At 44.0% G+C, this 13,051-nt stretch overlaps 1 protein-coding gene across 1 annotated transcript; it reads left to right on the forward strand.

Annotated features, from left to right (window-relative positions):
• The first annotated feature begins 2,148 nt into the window (after positions 1-2,148).
• Positions 2,149-9,824, forward strand: HPX (hemopexin). Its single transcript, XM_027864679.1, has 11 exons — positions 2,149-2,188; positions 2,440-2,554; positions 2,724-2,788; positions 3,306-3,377; positions 3,796-3,938; positions 4,219-4,372; positions 4,585-4,794; positions 5,098-5,196; positions 8,693-8,823; positions 8,954-9,116; positions 9,506-9,824. Exons 1-11 carry the CDS (start codon positions 2,176-2,178, stop codon positions 9,727-9,729), a joined length of 1,389 nt encoding a protein of 462 aa, XP_027720480.1. The 5' UTR covers positions 2,149-2,175; the 3' UTR covers positions 9,730-9,824.
• The last annotated feature ends 3,227 nt before the right edge of the window (positions 9,825-13,051 follow it).

The following is a 13,051-nucleotide window of genomic DNA, read 5'->3' on the forward strand; positions in this document are numbered from 1 at the left end:
TTTAACTTCTGTTAAATCCCACATGATCAATTTGTTTCCTCCAAACCCAGTTTAGAGACTCTAGCCAAAAAACTCCACTGGAGTTTTCTGAAAACTGAGTCATCAAGGTTCCCCTCAGCTCCCGTGTTTGACATGCAAATAAACTCAAGGTCAAGAACTAAAGGGCTAGAGGAAGATGGCAGCGCCATCTGTCTCTTCCTTATTCCACATTCCAGATTTCATTATGCATATCTGCCAGCAACAAAATCACTGACTTGCATGCTGCATTCTGACCGATAGAAACTTCACTGTTTCCCTACATAGATTTCACTCTTCCCTCCTGGTTTTCCCTTCTGGGGCCAGTCAGAATAGCAGAATCCTTCTTCCTCATGATAATCCTTCAGATTTTGAAAGTAGCTATCACCTGCCTTCTAAGTTTCTTCTTTCTCAAAGTAAACATAACCAATTGATTCAAATGATCCCACTATGGCATGATTTTGAGACTCTTCACCATCCTGGTGTCCCTCCTCTAGACACATTTCAGTTTGTCAATTATCTTCCTAATATGTGGTGGCCAGAACTGAACGTGGTACTGTAGATGTGTAACCGGGACAGAAAACAGTGGGACCCTTACCTTCCTTGTTCTGGTCTCTGCTAATACAATGTCAGTTTGAGTTAATATCAGTTTTTTTTTCCTGCCATGTCACATTTTTGATTCCCTTTGATTTCCCTCTAGATCTTTTTCAGACAGACTTCTATATAACCACGCCTCCGCCATATTGTACTTGTGACAAGGAAAGCAAGTACAGGACTTTAAGTTGGAAAAAAAATTACTTAATCTTACCAAGTTTGCACATTGTTCTAGTCTGTTGTGATCTCTTTGATATGCTAACTCAGTCCTTCAACATGTTAGCAAGCTTTTCCAGCTGCTTGATATCTGCAAATTTATTAAGCATGCCATAAGTCAGAGGTTGTTATTCATGGGTGGCATCTGGCCCACAACACTCCTGAGTGTGACTAGACCCAGATAAAAATGTAATTGGGAAACATTTACCAAAATAAAGAAAGATACAATAAAACATAGATACTATTATTATGTGGTTTTTTTAAGTCAATATGGCCCACAAGGATCCCTCCCTCCCCCTCTCTCCCCCAACCTTTATATTTGAGTAAGTCATTGATATACATACATACATATACTTGTAAGTAAGTCATTGAGTATAGTTGAGTATATATACATTGAGTAAGTCATTGGTATGCTTACATACATGTACATACATATATGTATATATACATACACATGCATATGTGTGTATATGTATGTCTGTGTGTATTTAACAAGATAGGACTAAGGACAGATTTCTGGGGCACTCCTCCAGAGCCTTCCCTATAGATGGACCTAAATACATAAATGACTATTCTTTAAAATCATTCAACCAGTTCTGAATCTACCCAACTATATTATCAGTTAATCTAGTTCTCTCCATCTTGTTCACAAAGATTATTGGAGAAAACCCTATAGTTAGACAACCCCTTCCCTATTCCTACAAACTCACAAAAGGCCCTGATCTTGTGCCTTAATCCTGTGCCTCTGCTATTTCTAAAACCGGGTGAGCAGGCTGAGTTGTCTGGCCAGATACTCCTCTCTCCTCAGACAGATAAACATGAGAGACCAACCAATGGTTTCTTCATTTTAAGGGTATTCTGGACCCACCGAGAGCATCTAAGATATCTTGGCCCCTTAAGGCCATCCTGTACACACTAGTCTGCTGGGGGTGCTTTGGAAATATCAGTCCCATGAAGGGTATACTGGAGCCAGCTGATTGTTAAATGTTCAGGGTGAGGATTTGCACCTTGGAATTTAGAGAATATTATGAATTAGGGATTAATTTATTATTTTGTTGATTATCTGTACTTAAGAAAATGGTGGAAAAATATTAATAATGAGTATTAAACTTAAAAGTATGTCATGGACACATTTTGGAGAGCCAATTGTTAAACATTTACCAGCACACCCCTGCATGAAGGTATTGTTCAGAGTCCAGTCTCCTGGAGTAGATCAATAAATAGCCTGCACCCTTCTGGGTGAGAATGAACAGGTCTGAAATTAGATGCTTGCTGTTCTTCCTGTACTTTTCCTCTCCTCCGCCAAGTGAAGGGGACATTTTTCATACACAAGGTCATGACAGCATTCCCATGCCTTTACAATGTACCTAGGGAATGGGGAAGCCACTGTGGGAGGGCAGGGAGGGACAGAGGAGAAAAGAAATCTCTGCAAGGAATTACCTAGGCCCCTGCTTCCCGGTTCTGGTTCATTGTTTACAGTGATGAAATCACGGATCTTGTCCTGGACTTGGAGAGGGTAGGGAGGGAGGCATGTTCGAATCAGGGGCACTGGGTGGGTGTGGGGGGAGGGGAGAGAAGTGTCGTAATCTCGTCTGCCCTATATATGGTTTCCAGGGCTCCAGGTTCCCCATTGCCCTCTTGCATCTTCTGTAGCTGCCAGCATGACCAAGGCCCCAGCAATATCGATATTACTGGGCCTGTGCTGGGCTTTGGCACTTGCTCACCCGCTGTGAGTACAACCAGGGCAGGGAGTCAGCCAGTCAGGGAGGGTACCTGAGGGAGTGGGGGTGGTATTTTAGAGAGAAGGGTGGAAAGGATGCAAGTGAAATGTGAAGGGAAAGATTGGAGCTGTAGGGAGGGGTTAGGGCTAGGATTCAAGATCCTTGACCTCTCTCTAGGGTCACCCAGCTACAGACAGGAACTGAAAAGGAAAATGGAACAGAATTGCACAAGGATGAGATTGGTGAGGGCACCGTGTCTGTTTGTCTGTCCTCATCTCTGAGTCTCTCCAGTTCTCTGTCTCTTTACTCATCTGAATATCCATCTAGCTGTCTATCTACATATTTTCCAGTCTATCTCTCTGTCCTAGTTTTCATGCCTCCAATCTGTCTGTCCATCCAAGTCTCTCTTGGTATGCCTGTCTATTGGTATGTCTGTCTATCTAGTTTTCTGTCTGTCTGCCTGCCTTCACCTCTGTCCCCATCTCACTATTTTTATAACTAGGTAAATCAATCAACCTCTCTTATGCCACCTTTGGGGGCTATCTCCAGTTGTCCTGATCTATATATTGCCACAGGACCCATATGGCTTTTCAGGAGAGAGTGAGGCTGGTGGCCTTGCGCAGCCCTGCTTCACTGAAATCCAATTCACTTGCAAATCGAGACACCACCTTCTCAACGTCATGGTCCTCTTTGAGAATGAAGGACAAGCAACAATTTCTATAATCCTTCACACCTGATTTTGTCTCTCCTTCCTGCTAGGCCGTTGTTCTGAGGATTGGGGTTTTGATGCAGTAACCTTGGATGATGCTGGGAACATGATTTTCTTCAGAGGTTTGGGCATCAGGGCTGGGGCATGTGGGGGCAAGAGATGGAGATGTTAGGGTTGGGTTAGAGATCAGAGTGGTTAGGAATTGTGATATTGGTGTTTGCAGGTCCAAGATGGAGTCAAAGATGAGAGTACTTGAGAGTCATAGATACGTTTGAGGGTTAGAGATTGAATGTTTCTGGGGTGAAGATGCAGCTATTTGGGGATCAGAAATAAAATATTCAGGGTTCAGATATGTAGGATTTTAAAGATGAAGTGCTCAGGGGAAGAGAGGAAGGAATGGGGAATTGTGACCCATCTGTGGATGGGGCCTTTTTGTCCTGAGAATTAAACTATCCCTGGGTCTTTTATCTTGAGAAAGACCCTTGAGGATAGACTCTAGGACCCCATGTGAGTTCTTTCCCTCTCCCACACCACTATCAGGTGAGTCTGTATGGAAGAATCACAACGGATCCCGGGAGCTGATCTCAGAAACCTGGCCAGAGATTAAAGGCCCCGTGGATGCTGCCTTCCGTCTGCACCACAAAGCCAGACCTGAGCTCCATGATGGTGTATATTTGATCAAGGTAGAGCAGGTGGGGGTGAGGAGAGGGGGGCAAAGAACAGAAGAGAAAGGAAAGCTGGGAGGGCCACAGGGGATGGGAACTAACAGGGACAGAGGAGAGAATCAAAAAAGCAGAGCCTCTCGTCCCTGCAGAGCTTTGTGTGTTAGAACGGTGCCCACGTGGACACGATGAAGAGGAATGTGTGTGTCTGTGTTTCTCTGTGTGTGTATACATAGAGGGGAGGGCATATGGTTTGAAGGTACAACTAGACTGAGGGTATTTTTGTGTGTGTATGTGTCAGGGTGATCAGGTCTGGGTGTACATTGCTGGGAAGCTGATGTCTGGGTACCCGAAGGCCCTCCAGAAAGAATTCCCTGGAATCTCATCCCCACTGGATGCAGCTGTGGAGTGTCACCCTGGGGAATGCCAGGAGGAGGGGGTTCTCTTCTTCCAAGGTTGGCTTGGGGAGTGGAGTCTGATGACCTTGGCTGATGTGAGGAGGGGTCCAGGCAGGGCCCTACCACATGTTAGGGGATGTCAGTAACAGATATGAGGGTGACCTTGATAGATGCAGGAGGGTATCTCTGACAGACAGAGGGGACCGTGATGTGCGTGACAGGTTGTGGTGGCTGTCCCTGACAGATGTGGTGGGGTTTGGGATTGGCAGGTAATGGGACATGGTTCTTGGACCTGAGCACTGGAAAGGTGAAGAAGAGGCCGTGGCAAGACCTGAAATGCTCTTCAGCCCTGCGCTGGCTTACCCGCTATTACTGCTTCCAGGGCAGCAAATTCCTACGCTTTAACCCTGCAACAGGGGAAGTGCCCCCACTTTACCCACGTAGAGTCCAAGACTACTTCATAAATTGCCCCGGGAGAGGTATGAAACCTGCCCGCTTTGATTCTCCATGACCCCATCATCCTTCCTGGCTCCTGCACACCTGATTGCTGACACAAGACTTCTATGTTTTTTCTTGGCCCCCACATCCTTTGACCTCTGTGACTTCATCTGGTCCTTTTACTCCTATGACCTCATCAACTCCCCTTCCTTGTCCCAGCCTCAGACTATCGTCCTCCCTCGGGCCCCCATCTTCACCCCACAGCTCTCAAGAAACCCCCAACACCCCCCCTTGACCCTCAATCTGACCCCTGCACATATGTGACCTCCTCTTTTGCTACTCAGGCCATGGACAAAGGAATGCATCTATCACCCCTTGCAGCCCGGATTTCGTGTTCTCTGCTTTTGTTTCTGATGACTATGGTGCCACATATGGTTTTAGAGGTGAGAAATGAACCTTGACAATGCAAGCCTCCCTGATGACTTCTTTCCTATTTCTGGGCCCCCTCCATTATTTTAGGGACTTGTCTCCCCACCTGGTATTGCTAGGATCTCTAATTCCTGGGGTTCCCCCTTATTTCTAGGATTCTTTTGCTCATTCCTGAGTTTGAGACCTCTCTCTGGGCTGCTTCTCCCATCTTTGGCATCTATCTTCCATCCTTAGGACCCCTCTCTTAGATTTCCTTCCATCTTCCATCCCCAGGACACCTCACTGGGGAACTTCTCCCTCACCCCCCCACCCCAATCTCTTGCCACTATCCTACTGTGCTTGTGCTGTGTGTCACACCCATATCTTGTCCCTCTACGTCCCTCTCTGAGTCAGTCTTCCACACATCTTCCCTGTTTCCTTATGGACTCTAGGCCCCATGCCACTGGGAGAGCAGTCTGACCCAGGGCTAGTTCTCTGTGTCCATCCTTTGTCTCCTGATTGCTCAGCTCTTTTCTCAGTCATCATTTGCTTTCTTCTGAGTTCTCTCTCCTAGGACTTAGCTTCAAAGGAGAAGACCAGGGGAAGAGTTACCTGGTTTCTTCCCCTGGGTTGATCCTCAGTTCAGCACAGTCCCTGGCTCCTGAGGTTTCCTGAGAGTTTGTTCTTCTGGGGCAGCTAGGTGGCACAGTGGATAGAGCTCTGGCCTTGAAGTCAGAAGGACATGAGTTCAAATCCAGTCTCAGACATATGATACTTAGCTGTGTGACCCTGGGCAAGTCACTTAACCCCGAATGCCTCACCAAAAAAAAAAGATAGAGAGTTTGTACTTCTTCTGTCTATGGGACAACTAGGGGAAGAATATCAGATACCCTCTAGCCTTCATGGGACAGAGGAGATCTTAGTCCCACAGAGAAGACATTCCCCTCTGAGCGAAGCCTTCTCTGCCCTGGGCCATCTCTCTGCTTCATCTTTCCCATCTCATGAGCATCCTACCTCTCTAGGGGCAGAGGCGAAGGCAGCTTCTCTGTGCGCAGAGCCGTGTCCCCACTGACTCCTTGCTGTGAGCCCAGTACGGGAGATAGCATATCACCTCAGTGACACATAGCATCCTAGAGTACAGAGTGAGGGCACAAAAGAACACAGCCTCTGGAGTCAGAAGACCTGGGTTTGAATCTTGCTTCAGGTATTTGCTACCTATGTGACCTTGGCAAATCCTTTCTTCCAGTTTCTTCTCTCTTTTTTTGGGGGGGGGAAGGGAGGTAATTGGGGTTAAGTGACTTGCCCAGGGTCACACAGCTCATAAGTATCTGAGGCCAGATTTGATCTCAGGTCCTCCTGACTTCAAGGCCTGTGCTCTATCCACTGTACCACCTAGCTCTCCCTCTTTCAGTTTCTTCAAGAATCACATAACATTGGTAGGGATTGGGGCTGGGGAATTGTACTAGCCAGTACTTAAGGTCCTTCTATCTCTGACAGCACATGCTTGTTTCAGTGGGGATCCTGGCCCTCTCCCAGGCCATGGCTCAGAATTTAGCTCTCCCATTCATGACTTTAGACAAAAAAGGCAAATCATTTTATTATTTCCTATATTCTTGGGCCTGACCTTGAGCATGTGAATAAAAAGATAGCAGCTGTGGCTGCTGTAATGTAACAGTTCCTGAAGGCCAGGGTTATACTACCAATTTGGCCTCTTATTGCTTTGTCAGAGAGGAATGAATCCATTGCCTCAGTTTTCCCCAAAGCAGGGTACCAAATGAGATGCAAGATTAGGCAGTCTAGACTTGGAAAGGACCGTGGTGTTCGAGTCCAACTTTTTCCCTCTCCCCCTCTCCCATTTTACAGATGGAGAAAATAAAGTCCAGAGAAGGGAGATAACCTGTGTGTGTTAGAACAGTGCCCATGTGGACATACAGAGAAGACACAGGATCACAGATTTAAAGTTAGAAGGGAGCTTAGAGACTATCCAGTACAACCCCCTAATTTTACAGATGAGGAAACTGAGGCCCAGATAATTTAAGGAACTTACCCAAGGCCACACAGGCAAGCAGTTGCAGAACCAGATTTTGAACACAGTTCATTTGGCTCCAAATCCACACTTTCCCCTGAACTACTCTAATTGGCAGAAGTATAATATGAACCCAGGTTCTCTGACTATAAATCCAGTGTCCTTCCTACTATACCATAGACAAGATCCTTTCTAGGTCATTGTCAACCTTCCCTACTGGGAAGCAATTTCCTGCAAAGAAATACCAGTCCTCATCTTCCATCCCATCACTCCAGCCTCTGTCCTAAAGTCTTTTGTGAGAATCAAAGGCCCAGGGATGGTGCTTCTAATAAAATTGGATTCTAATTGATCTAAGTGCTCCAACTAGTCTGAAACAGATTTTTCTTGGCTATAATTTCCCTTAGCGCAGAGGCCCAAGTGCCAAAGCAATTGTTACCCCAGTCTCTAGGGAGGCCAGAGGCTGGAGGCTGGAGGAGACTCTCTAAGAGCCTTTCTGCTACTGATATAAGGCGTAGAGCCAGAGAAAGTCCAGAGATGCACAGCTCCAGTATCGTTGGCTCTCAGAGGGCAAAACTGACCAAGAATCCTCTCCACAGCATCTACAGAGTGGTTATTTAGCAACCACTTGGACAATTACAGTGATGGGGTACTTGCTACTTCCTTAGCCTACCGGTTTCATTTTGGGACTACTCCAAAGGGCGGAAGTAGGAGCAGTGGACAAAAACAGAGAAGAGTAAATTTAAGCTCTAGGTTGGGAAGAGTGCTAACAAGTAGCGTTATAGCCAGATAGTACTTATCTGGGGCTTTAAAGTTTGCAAAGAGCTATAATGATCTCATTTGATCCTCACAACAACCCCAGGAGGTAGGTGCTATTATTATCCATGTTTTACAGATGAGGAAACTGAGGCAGACAGCAGTTAGGTGACTTTTCTTGGGTCACATAGCTAAGTAAGTATGTGAGTCGAGATTGAAACTCAAGTCTTTTTGACTCCTAGTTCAGTGGTCTAATTACCCAGGAAGACATCTAACCATCTAAAGGTATAATGAGTGGCCCCAACAGGTGGTGAGTTCTTCTTCAGTCGAAGTTTTTAAGCAAGAGTTGGATGGTCACCCGGAGGAGATTCTTCTTTCCGCATGCACTGGCCTAGATGGCCACTGAGGCCCCTCCCATCTCTGAAATTCTGTGATTCTGTGCTACCTCAGCATCTAGGCAGATGTGTTTGTCTATTTCCCTTTGTTCCTTGTATCTCTTTTATCCCCATGGCCTCCTATGTCTGCCTGTGCTCTTAGCATCATCTTACATTTCCCCATCCCCATGTCATCTGACTCCCAATCCTCATGTCCCCTAGCCCTCATATTAAGTGCTTAAAAATATTTTTCCAATCCATATGTGCTCCCTTGCCACATCCAACACATGGCCAGCGTCCCTACTATGCTATGTCCTCTCATATGTCACGCCTACGATCTCATATGTCTCCTTTACCTCCTGTGACTATTCCCTGAAGGTTCCAAATACTGGCGTCTGGACTCGAAGAGGGATGGCTGGCATAGTTGGCCTATTGCACACCACTGGCCACAGGGACCCGCAAGTGTGGATGCTGCCTTCTCTTGGGAGAAAAAGCTCTATCTGATTGAGGTATTGACCGTAGGAAGGCAGAGGGGAAGAATTGAGGAAAGCCAAAGGGACACAAGGGAAGGATCAGAAGGAAAGTCTGGATTTTATGTCTATGGTTGTCTACACTGCACCAATTTGTCAATCCCTACAGGGCCCCCAGATCTACATCTTCCTGACAGATGGGGGCTACCGTCTAGTGAATGGATATCCTCGAAAGTTGCAAAAGGAACTGGGAAGCCCCTATGGGATCAACCTTAATTCTGTGGATGCTGCCTTCACCTGCCCTAACTCATCTCAGCTCTATATTATCTTTGGTGAGAGCCCAGGGTAGGCAGGGTGCTAGTGGTTTGTCTGTGTACATGTAGATGGGTGTGGTGGTTGGAGTGATGGGGTACAAGAGGTTCTTTCAGAGTGTCTCAGATTCTCTGGGACTTTGTCAGAGCCTCATCAGCTATGACAGGTTTTCTTGATGCCAGGCTGTCCTAGGTGATATCAGGCTTTTCTTCAATGTGGCAGGGCCTTCTGGGGTTGTGTAGGGACCTTCTATGTTATATTATTATTATATCAGGAGATATTATATATCTCCTGAGCTGTGTCAGGGTCCCCTGGGCTGTAATATCATCTCCTGGGTCATAGTGGCATCCTCCAGGTCAAAGAGGAGTCCCCATGAGAGTTGATGGGATTCTTGGTCTCTTTCTTACAGGAAGACGGATGTGGCAGCTTGACCTCACACTGGGTAGACAGGACCCATGGACAGAGTCTTTTATACCCCATAATCATGTGGATGGGGCTTTGTGCACGGCTAATGAGCTCTACTTGGTCAGTGGCCCCAATGCATACCGTTACCGAGATGTTGAGGAACTCAAGACTGCCAAAACCCCTCCTCCACCTCGGAATGTGACCAGCTTCCTGGGCTGCAGACAATGAGGAGGCTTGGTCAGGCTTTCCTCATTTTTAACATCTGGTTCACCTGGGACCCTCCACAAAAACTATGCTGTTATTCAATAAAACCTAGAAATCGTTCTGAGTCTCTATTCCTTATTCATCTATCCATCCATTGTGTAACTAGATATAATTAAATTTACAGTCAGGAAGATCTGAATTTGAATCCTACTTCCAACACTAACCAGCAGTGTGACCCTGGGCAAGTCACTTAGCCTCTCTCATTCTCAGTTTCCTCATCTGTAAAATGGGGCTAATAATTGCACCTACCTCACAAGGCTATTGTGAGGATCAAATGAAATAATATTGGTAAAATGTTTGGCAAACCTTAAAATGCTATATAATCGCTAAATATTACTATTATTAATGGAAAGAGAACTGAATCCAGATATGGATGACTTGGTATTCAGCTCTGGTACTTACTTGGGAAAGTCACTTAACTTTTCTGTGTTTTAGTTTCTTTTATCTGTAAAATGGGAGATGGATTGGTCTAGATTATCAATGGGCCTTTCTAGATTTAAATCTGATGCTTTGATTATCGATTTGTTTATCCATTTATGTGTACATTCCACCTACACATCCACTCATTTATACATTTACCCATCCAACCATCCATCCACCTACCTGTCATTAATACATCCAAATATCTGAACAATCTGCCCATGCACTCCATCAATCCATCCATCCATCCATCCATATGTTGATTTATTCATGTATCCATCCATCCTCTCAGCCATCTATGTTCTTTGTAACAACACATGACTATGGCAGCTTTTCCCAAGCCTTTGGCACTTGTTGTTTTCCCCTTCATATTTTGGCCATCGTTGGGTGCCTCAGATAATCAGAAAAGAGGATATTAACTGTCTGGTAGCATTTAACACAAAGGCAGTTGCCTGAAGCTGTGCTAATGTCACACTGTAAGGGGGAAATTTTGAGACAGTTGTCTACTTTCCTGGAAAAGACACCAGAGACATAAACCATCTCAAAGTGTAAAGAGTTTGTGTTTGCAACGTGAGCTCAGGAGGTAGTCTCTCTTTTGGTTTGACTGGGGTATTTCCCTCTCTCCCCCCTACCCCCCTGCCCCTGTCCAGGACTGAGAAGTGACACCAGATGATGCCAGAGATGACACAGAAACACTCTGTAGACACCTGGCTGATGTGACCTGTGTCAGACATGCCTAGCTGACAGGAGTTGAGAGTAATTACTATGAGAACTGCATGGCATGAAGCAAAATCCTCTTTCTTCCACGAGACATGAAAAATGCAGTTCTGGAGAGATCATGCCTAAAAAGTTACTGAGACTTGCCTAGTGAGCATCTGGCTAGATCAGGTGAGGGAGGTTGAGATTGCAGACCTTACTAGCAGTGGCAGCAGTGAAGGAAGGAGATGGCTGCTGCTTCATTTTTTATTTCATTGAATAAGTGTATTCCAATCCAGGACTTCTTAAACTTTTTCCACTCGTAACCCCTTTTCTCCTGAGAAGTTTTTATGTGACTCTGGGTATATAGGTATATAAAATAGGTATACAAATCAAACACTTACTGATAATAAATCATAAAGAAGTTTATTTTAAAACAATTCTTTGGTACATATAATTTTATCATTAAAGATGAAAGCAAATTTGCATACTAATGAGATGGATGTGCTTGTTTATTTTTACATAAAGTATTAAATTTTGGCAGAATATTTAATACTGCAGGATGTAGAGCATCTTCAATGTTTTTCAGAGTTGATCGATATTTTGATTTTATAATCGTCAATGCTGAGAACACTGCTTTGCTTAAATGTACAGTACAAAATAGTAGAAGTATATTTAGGGCCATTTCAGAAGTTGTAGGAAATTCTGTCCTGATCCCAAGCTAAAATTCATTTAACAATTTTTTTTTAGGAAACTCAAGTTTTGAACCTGTGTCACTTGATAGCTTGGCAAATTCTTCTTGAACTTTTAATGGCAGATGACTGACATTTTTTATTTCAATGAAGTATGTATTATGGTTCAGTTTTTTTAGGATCAAAATTTGAAGGCAAGCATTTCTGAAACTGTGTCTCCAAGCACTTCAGATGATCAATTGTCACTCTTACAATTAAATCTTTGGGAAGGTTATTTTCAATTATAAAATCATCTGTAGCTGTAAACATTTCTCTCTCTCTCTCTCTTTTTTTTTTTGGCTGGGCAATGGGGTTAAGTGACTTGCCCAGGGTCACACAGTTAATAAGTGTTATGTGTCTGAGGCCAGATTTGAATTCAGGTCCTCCTGAATCCAAGGTTGGTGCTCTATCCACCGTGCCACCTAGGTGCCCCTAAACATTTCTTTTTTTTTTTTAAGTGAGGCAACTGGGGTTAAGTGACTTGCCCAAGGTCACACAGCTAATAAGTGTCAAGTGTTTGGTCTGAGGCCAGATTTGAACTCAGGTCCTCCTGACTTCAGGGCCGGTGCTCTATCCACTGTGCCACCTAGCTGACCCTAAACATTTCTAAAGAACCATTTTCCACCCTATTCTTCCATATGTTAACTTTTTTAGTAAAACTTTCAATTTTATCTTTTAACGTAAATGTTACAATTTTTTCCTTGAAGTGATGTTTAAATCATTGAGTTTTTTTTTAATATCCAACAAATAACACAGTTTTGAAAGCCATAATTCATTATGAAAAAAATTAACAAAATTGGATTTTGGCTCAGTCAAAAATATAACAACTTCATCTTTCAATTTCAATAATCTGTTTAAACTTTGCCATCTTGAGAGCCACCTTACTTCTGCATGTAGTAATAAGTTTTTATAATCAGAGTCCATGTCTTTCCAAAGGTTTGAAAACAAACCACTGATAAAGGGCATAGCTTTTAATGAAGTTAATGATATTGATAGTATTGCGAAGCACAACATCTAGTTCTGGTAATATTGTTTTGGCTACGAGTACTTCCCGATGGATCATGTAGTGAGTAAAAGTAATATGTTCATTGCCACCAGCTTTACAACTACAGATCCAACATTCTCAGCCATCATTGCTCCAGCACCATCTGTATAGATTCTAATGCAATTTTTCCATTGTAAACCTTCATTTGTGAAAAATTCATTTATATATATACATCCATATATATATATATATATATATATATTCCTCTTTTGTGTACCCTTCCAAAGGGTGACAAAACAATAATTCCTCATGTATGCTTCCTTCATAAGCACATCTTACATAAAGTAACAACTCTGCTATGTTAGAAATATTGGTTGTTTCATCTAACTGAATTGCAAACCTTGGGCTGCCCTTAAGCCTGGTAATAAGCTCAAGCAGTTCACCACTAATTTCA

This window comes from Vombatus ursinus, unplaced genomic scaffold (genome assembly GCF_900497805.2).
Source record: "Vombatus ursinus unplaced genomic scaffold, bare-nosed wombat genome assembly UNPS02014775.1, whole genome shotgun sequence".
NCBI lineage: Eukaryota > Metazoa > Chordata > Mammalia > Diprotodontia > Vombatidae > Vombatus > Vombatus ursinus.